Source organism: Perca flavescens, chromosome 22 (genome assembly GCF_004354835.1).
Source record: "Perca flavescens isolate YP-PL-M2 chromosome 22, PFLA_1.0, whole genome shotgun sequence".
Classification (NCBI taxonomy): domain Eukaryota; kingdom Metazoa; phylum Chordata; class Actinopteri; order Perciformes; family Percidae; genus Perca; species Perca flavescens.
Window position 1 is genome coordinate 11,831,678 of NC_041352.1, and position 9,022 is coordinate 11,840,699.

A 9,022-nucleotide genomic window follows, 5' to 3' on the forward strand; every position below is an offset into this window, starting at 1 on the left:
TTCTGTATGTCTAAAAACCAGGTTCATCTGTGCCTGTGTGTCGATGAATCCAAGAAGGATGAGAGAGGCAAAAGCTCGGACACTGCTGAGCTTTCGGGGGACTTTGTTTTTCACTCCTAAGCTCTCTATTTATAGGTTTCTGTGGGTGGACAATATTTCTAGCCAGTGTCATACCCCACACCACAATGTAATTTGGACATCTGTTGCTACTCAACCAATGGCCACCCCCTTTATTATAATGTACAAGCGTGTAATGCAGAAATACTTCCCATGTAAAAGTAGCTCTTTATCAAATCAATCTAAAGAATTACATGGAAATAAGGAATGGTAACAGGTAGGGATGGGCATTTGATTACATTTTCTTCGTTGATCGTCGGTAGAATTAACGAATTAATCATTAATATTTTTATATTAAAAGTCATTATTTATTTAACTTTTTATAAATTAAAAATGCAATGAAAATACAAAAAAACAGCGTGTTTTTCTTTGATGAGATCTTAATTACAAGAAGAACAACTTGTGGCAGTTAAACTACACGGGTTTCTCGGCAACGTCATCACTGCTTGCGCTGGGGGCAGAAAGAAGACGTGTTTTGTGTAGCTAGCTAGCTAGCTAGTAGAGGCATAACGTAAGTCAAAATGCCATGGAGTTGTTGCGTAGTTAATTGTACAAACAGAGCCAGTGATGGGTGCCTGATGTTTAACACACCTAGGGGGAAGCATGCTTTTGCCAAAAAACGGCGGAGGTTATGGCTTCAAGCCATAAGAGGGGCAGATTGGGGTCACGTGCAAGCAGTCAGGCTCCCATTGTATCAATCAGAAAAGTCGCAGCTTGTGGTTGTTCAGCTAAGTGATATCTACCTGTAAGGGCTGTGGTACTCGAGTCCGGACCATAGACAATTAAAGGTCCGGACTCGAGACAAGTTTAGACAGCTAGCTAAAGCTAGGCCGATGTTTTGCTAACGTTAGCGCAACAGTGTTAGCCTAGCCTACTAGGTAAATATTACGACTGCCTTCGGAGTTTACTATATCGATATAGTAAACTCCGAATGCAGTTGTCTGCGTCCACGTTGCCAACATAAGACCTGTGGCGTTAGTGCTCATTTTGTACATAAATTTATTGAATGAATGAATTATTGAAATATTAAGCTTTGCTCCTCTGAGATGGGTGGGTTTTTTGTTACGTTACATACAAAGCTAACTGGCTATAGTTAGGCTACATTAGCTAACGTTGCCGAGACAGTGGCAGTAGAGCTTCGGCGAGCTAACCAAGACAGTGTTATGGCCCTCTCGTCCACAATCAACCTCTGTTGCGAAAAACAATTAACCTGCAGTGATGTTTTGAAACTAACATATCGTACCTTTTCCCAGAAATCCTGGCCATTATTTTAAGGCATAAACCAACCATAAGGGTACACTCAGGAGTAACCTTGCTGCTAACAAGGGCTATTACATTAGCCTAAAATGATAATTATAGCCATACATATATATCACAGTAACACTGCAAAATTAAAGACCGACAAACAGATCCAACTAAAATCATGTTTTATTGAGTCAGTAGTTATATACAAACAATAAGGAAAGCTTAAAGAAATACGCCACCGGAATGCATGTCGAAAATCTAGCAGCGATGTTTCCCCATTTGAATGAATGGCAAACAGAGCTATAGCTAACTTCTCATAACGAGAGCTCTCCAGCTCACAAAAAATGATTAAATTGTAATCGGTCAAACACGTTAGCTTTGTAAGACCATAGAGTATGTGTTATATAAATATCATGACGAAATTCAAAGTGTAAATATATGCAATGTATGTCGAAAGTCTAGCCGCGAGGTTTCCCCATTGGAATGAATGGCAAACAGAGCTATAGCTAACTTCTCATAACGAGAGCTCTCCAGCTCCCAAAAAATTATTAAATTGTAATAGGTCAAAAACGTTAGCTTTGTAAGACCATAGAGTATGTGTTATATAAATATCATGACGAAATTCAAAGTGTAAATATATGCAATGTATGTCGAAAGTCTAGCCGCGAGGTTTCCCCATTGGAATGAATGGCAAACAGAGCTATAGCTAACTTCTCATAACGAGAGCTCTCCAGCTCACAACAAATGATTAAATTGTAATCGGTCAAAAACGTTAGCTTTGTAAGACCATAGAGTATGTGTTATATAAATACCATGACGAAATTCAAAGTGTAAATATATGCAATGTATGTCGAAAGTCTATCCGCGATGTTTCCCCATTGGAATGAATGGCGAACAGAGCTATAGCTAACTTCTCATAACGAGAGCTCTCCAGCTCCCAAAAAATGATTAAATTGTAATCGGTCAAAAACGTTAGCTTTGTAAGACCATAGAGTATGTGTTATATAAATGCCATGACGAAATGAAGGGACTAAGACAATGTGCACGGAGACAAAAATGCGTTTGCATTATCGGACCAGCTCACCAATCTGTCTTTCTGCCCCTGGTATGCGCACGCACCCTGTAATGTTTGTAAACAGGAAACCCGTCTATAGATATATGCGCTGCAGTATATACTCTGAAGCAGCAGAACCTGCAGCTCCGAGCCGGCATTCTTAAACAGAATGTAACTCAAAGCTATCCAAGGCACGGGAAGAAGCCTAATAAAAAATAACCACTTGGCTAACTCAGATACAACTCCTGCACCAGTCTACTGATGTGTGTTGAGAAAGATAAGCATGTTGACATGATCTGGGGTGAGACGCGACCGCTACCTGGTGACCGTCAGTCCAGCCGCCGAAAACAGCCGCATTGCCGGGATGCACAGGCACCTCCGCGCTAACTTGGCCAGCCCGGGGAACCTTATTCCGTTCTTTGTAGTGAGTTTCTACCAGTCTGGTGATGGTACGTCGTGACGAAATGTGATATGCTGGTTACAATATCCATGTCAATGAACTTGCAGGTCCCTTGGGTAATTTTCTCTGCTCGTTGTGCATCGCAGCTGCTCCATGTTAACGCCGAGTTTATGCTAGGTTGAGACTGAGAGCAGAATGCACCGCGGCCGCCACCAACATTAACACGCTCGGATACACTTTGTTTAGTGGTAGGCTACATCATTTGAGTCGTGGCCGTGTTGTACTTACACACGGCATCTCAGTGTTTGCAGTGAAAAATCTAAATGGTCCCACGCCACACTTCGCAGTGTCCTCTTCATGATTACTTTTGAAATCAAAACGGAAACTCGCAGCCAGGTAACTGAATATGGAGTCAAATATTACCCCCGACTGGTAAAATGTTTAATTGCTGCCACACTGTGAAATTAATTTAATTGCTTCAAGACTCACACTACGCAACGCAACCAGTATTAGTTTAATCGATGACAAATTAACGTCATCGACGAAATTCTTAATAATCAATTATCGAACGTCGATTAATCATGTCCATCCCTAGTAACAGGTGTAATACAAGGTTGTACCATGCCCTTGACCTTTACAGCTCTGGGTAAAGCCTGCCCTTAGGCTCAGAACAGCTTTCCTTCCTCCACACTCACACACACCCCTCCAGGGAACTCATATACCTTGACCTGAGAGCAGTGGCTAAAGGCAGCTATAACCAGCTTCCTCCTCAGGTCTGTAGGGCAGTCAGTGACCATCTGGAGGGTTTCTTTTTCTCAGATACAGAACATCTTTGGGGAAAATAATTTTGCTACAAAAGCATGCCTTTGGAAAAGAGAGAATAAACGTACTATGGTGGAACTTTTTCAGTCAAATGTCAGACTGAACTTGGGTTTCTAGTGTTGCGTTTGAACAAATGAAGACAGAGATGTTATTTAGTAACAAGATTATTTTTTGGGGAAATATTTCAATATTCAAAAAGCCTCCTCAAAGTTTGTTTTCCTTAAACAGCTAAAATTACAAGCAAACACATCAGGCCCTCTTTTAATAAAGATTTTTTACGCAGCTAAACAAAAAAGACAAAAAGGAAGTGCATCTCATATATATACACATTGCTGTATGAAAGTGTCAGTGATATGTTTTTGAGTTTTAATTCCACCAAGACAGTCTTTGTGTGTGTGTGTGTCAGAGTGACTGGGAGAAGCTGACAGAGGAAGACAAGTGTGACAGTGATGTGAGTAAATGTGTGTTTTGATCAGACGCATGCAGGTCTTTGTTTGGGTCCCGGTTTGTGGCTTGTGGGGAACACACAATATGCGCATGGACCTGCATATTTGACGTATGTGTGTTTGCGCCAAGGGAATGTGTGTTTGAAAGGCAGTACCTGAGGGCAGCAGGCAGTCCAAAAGCGTCAACTCTTCATCCATGGCCAGGATCCACAGGAGCCTGTCTTCAATCAGCCGACTCACCTGGAACTGGGGAGAGGAAGACAGACGCTGTTGCTACTCTTGTTGCGTTTATCTTTTTTAGTCATTTCATTTTCCAACTTGTCTCCAATCCCAGTTTATCTCCCGCCTTCCCTCTGGCCTAATTATTCCCCCTGAAACAAGCAGACAAAATACAAAACACTAACATATGCACACATGAGCACAATGACACTATATATCACTACGTAATTTAAGACCGTTTTATACAGTCTATGCTTAAGACACAATATTCACACTAGAGCTGCAACTACAAATTATTGTGCCAATTATTTTATTGATTTATTCAGTGGTCTAAAAAATGTAAATCTTCATGGAAAAAGTGAAAAAAGCCCATCTCATTCTTCGTGGCATCATCAGATTTCTTCTTTTGTCTGACCAAAGATATTCAGTTCACAATTATACAGCAGCGAAAAGCAGCAAAAGTTCACACTGAAGAAGCTGCAACCACAGAACATTTGGAATTTCTGCTGACTAACATGATTAATCATTTATAGTTGCAAATTGGTTTTCTTTCCATGTTGATTTATCGACTAATCATTGCAGGTCTAACTGACATAATACATTGCCCATGATAATGGTAGTATCACCATTCAGTCAGGACAGTCTACTAGCTGTGGAAGAGGAAACAAACCCTTAAAGCAGCAAAATTAGTTAATAAAATAATTAGAGCTGAAGCAATTAATCGATTAATTGATTAGTCATTTGACAGAAAATGTATCTGTATCTCATTCCTTTCAATTGCTCTAAAGAAAAAGAGATAGGATTACCATTCCAAATATCAGCATCTACCCCTTCTGTTGTTTCTGGATTGTTATTATTTCTGCCGGATCTGATCCCACATTTACTAAAGAATTGTTTAAATCATTAACCACATCTTCCATGTTATTTATTTTCTCATCATTTTCAATATAACATTCTGGGTAACTTGTATTTCTATTTTTAGTTCCATTTCTAATAATACTATTTAGAATATTCCATACACCTTTCATATTATTTTTATTATCATCTAACATTTTAATATAATATTCTTTCTTATATTCCTCATAATATTCGTTAATTTATTCTTATATCAACTTTATGCTTCTGGGGTACGATACTTAATGAATTTTCTATAAAGAGTGTTTTACTTTTTGCAGGCATTTAATAAACCCTAAGTGATCCATGGACTATTTGTTTGCCTTTGTCTGTTACCACATTGTTTTACAGGACAATTTTTGTCATAAAGCAATGGAAAGATCTTTAGAAATCCATTGTATGCTTTATTAATATCATCTTATCTATAATATAATATTTTCCAGTTCTGTTTCAGTAACTAGCATTTATGTTTTCCGCAGTTCTTACTCTTTTGTTTTTGAGATGACTACTATCCTTGGGTTTCCTGTAATTACAATGATAGACAATAAAATCAGCTAAATGATCACTGTTGTCATTGTATAATAGCCCACTATCTACATTGTTTTCCATGTTTGTGAATATGTTGTCTATTAATGTGGCACAATGAGAAGTGATGATCCTACTAGGTATGGTGAATGTTGGATATAATAATAATAATAATAATAATGATAATAATAATAATAATAATAATATTGTATCTTTTATTTATATAGCGCCTTTCAAGAACCCCAAGGACACTTTACAGAAGGACTGTGGCTAAGCTAAAGGAGGTTGTAGGCTGTAAACTGGTGGTGTTCCAGGAGTTTTTTTAACAAATTTTTTTTTAAATGTCCAGGGATGTAGCATTTCGGATATCTGCAGGGAGGGGGTTCCAGAGGGATGGGGCTGCAACACTTAAGGCCGTTTTACAGTTGTGCGGAGGCTCCACGCAGAGCTCTCGCCATAGCCTATATAAGTGGCCTGATGTTTATACTTGTGCGTTGGTGTGTGCGTCGAGCCGCATGTGTGTGTGTGGTAGAGGGAGAAGTGAGAGAGTGCCGGCGATCGGAGCAAGTAGAGTCATATTATATTATTATTATATATATCAGTTATTGACAGAAACAAAGAGTCTCCCCTGTGTTTTCTGACCACGTGGGGAATCTGTAGCAGGAAAAGTTGGCCCTCTCCTTGATTTCATGTTGTTTATGGAGAAGGAGAACCAGAAAATGACTAGGGGGAAATGAAACACTACCAAGCGCTGCGACGTGTAGTTACATTTTTTGAGAGGTGCACATCAGGCTACGGCGTAGGGTCTGGCGTAGACGCAGAGGGGTTTGCGTCTACGCCGGACCCTGCGCCGTCGATTCAACGCACAACTATAAAAAGGCCTTTAAGGCTCAGTCTGTGAAGGTACAGCGTCTGGTGTGGGGAATTGGAGAGCAGGCCAGCGTCTGAGGACCGCAGGTTTCAGTGTGGGGTGTATGGATGGAGGAGGTTGGAGAGGTACTGTGGGGCCAGGGCATATTTGTAGGTGAGAAGGAGGATTTTATATTTGAACTTAACCCTTGTGTTGTCTTCCCGTCAACCTTGAAAAGGCCTTTTTTTTTTCACAGTTTGTTTTTGCTTTTTCCAACGTTGGAAATTGTTAAATGTTTCTTCTACACATTTTCAGCGCAATTTCTATATCCCATATTTTCTGATATAAAACAAAAATTGAAATATATATATCTCGTGAGCTTAGAATTATAAGGTTCTATCTCCACTTTTGGTCAAAATTGAGTTTTTGACATAATCTGATGCATTAGGTGTTAATGCCTGTGTGGTGTTATTTTTGTAAAAAAAATATTTTGTTAGTTATTAATAGTAGATTATACTACATAACAGTTTTGCCAGCAGGGATGTAAAAACTTTGATGCTCAATATCTCAGAACTACCCTAAACGGAGATAGAACCTTATTATTCTAAGCTCATGATACATATAGGTCAATGTTATAATCTCCACACTTTGAAACATAAATGAACAACAAAAGCATAAAGCAGACACAGTGCAACTTGCCAGCTCACCTTTCAGCTTTACAATCCAGCGAGCAAAACAGAGCAAACCATTAATTAAGAAAGCATAAAAAAAACACTGTGTGTATACTGGTCCAACTGTTTAACTTTTAACAACCTCCAAATTAAAAATTAAAAAACAGGACTATGTAAATGATTACCTGAGTAGCCTATATGTATAACTGCACTGCACTACAACAAGTTGAACTTTAGCCGACATAAAGTGGAATTATGTAATCATTACATTGCCCACACCTCTTCTCTGAAAATTGAAGTACCTTTCCACAACCTCACTAAAAGTAAAACATATAAAGATACGTTTCTAAATATAATTTGTTTTAAGATAAAACTGTCCCCACAATTACACATCATGAATCTACCATCATTCAAATACATGTGAATTGGTAAATATTATCTATGTTATTTATTTCTCCCCATTTTATTATAAAAGTCTGTAACATCTGCTTCCTTGGGTATCAATATTAGCCTACACAAGTGTTTTTACAATGTCCAAATATGCATGTTCATTTTTTAACAACCGTTAGACTTTAAATCTGGTTAATTATACACACGTTTATGTTTTAGCAGCAGCAACAACAACAAGCCACAACAATCAACCACCGGTGTTTTGCCTCCAGGGTTTCTCCAGGTGCTGAAATAATACACTACACTTTGAGCAGTGTTAATATTGGGCTGAATGCAGCAGCTCATTATCATGAATGTATTGAGCTCATTGTGCATGAGCTACTTCTAAAAACAATGCAACTTTTCATGACGCGTATTAGGCAACACTCCCTTGGGGAACTGGACTTTATCGTTCGCCAGAGGCGACTGTTCATTCAGTGTCATAACATGCTGTAACACTTTAATGCAGCAGTTTGCAAATGTATGGCGAGGCATTGGAGCAATGAGCCACGCTGCTCCCCGCTTCTCACAGATAAAACCGTATTATTCTGATAGAAACAGCACACATGCCGACACTATGCTTCACTGCCAATAAACCGACTGTACATGTTCAGCCTGTCATTGCTTTGCTTAGTAAGTATTCAATACAAACTCACTCACCGATTGAAGCGCCTTCCGCACTTGATGCTGTAAACAGTCAAAGAGAGCGCAGGCAGCACACAGATGAGCCAGCAGGACTGAGGAGTGGCGGGAATTTGTTACGGGGACACCTAGAGGCCAGAAGTGGAAACGCGTTTTCTTCGTAAATTGCTCTACACATGCAGGGGGTTTCAAAGGCAGTCCCATCTGTAAAGGAGACTCTAGGGTTCTCCAGCAAATTCAGAAATAGTTTAATTTCACTCTCAGTTTTTTTTTTTCTAGTGGAAATTATTCCAATAAGAGACTTCCCATCACTGCTTTTATTCTTCACTGTAAACATCATTCGATGTTATGTGATTACAACAGTGCTGAACAGATGTCTAATTTAATATCAAATAAACAAAACAGAAACTAAATTCTCCCAATATAGTGAGTAAAATAAATCTTTTAAAACAGGGTCTGCTGGCCTAATGTTAATGTTAATGTTAACGGGTGTTTATGTACACTTGGAATCTTTAAAATGTCAAGAACCCCTACAACAGTTTTGCATTAACACCAGTGACCCATACAGGATGAGACTTTTATTGAAGGAGACTATTTTAATGTTCAATCTTAATTTTGTTTAATGGAGCATTAACCGTGAGACAATTAGATGCTTCATTGATCCACCTCCACAGGGAGAACTACCAGGTCTACGTCTTTAGCTTAAAA

General features: G+C 39.0%; 1 protein-coding gene across 2 annotated transcripts in view; it reads right to left on the reverse strand.

The window, feature by feature from the left end:
- Nucleotides 1-8,409, reverse strand: part of tpk1 (thiamin pyrophosphokinase 1) — an 84,165-nt gene extending 75,756 nt beyond the window's left edge. For both annotated transcript variants that reach the window (XM_028569587.1, XM_028569586.1), the window contains exons 1-2: nucleotides 8,333-8,409; nucleotides 4,240-4,330 (exon numbers count right to left, since the gene is read on the reverse strand). In XM_028569587.1, coding sequence (XP_028425388.1) covers nucleotides 4,240-4,282 — 43 coding nt within the window. In that variant the 5' untranslated portion in view covers nucleotides 4,283-4,330; nucleotides 8,333-8,409. The remainder of the gene's footprint in view (nucleotides 1-4,239; nucleotides 4,331-8,332) is intronic.
- Between the last annotated feature and the right edge of the window lie 613 nt (nucleotides 8,410-9,022).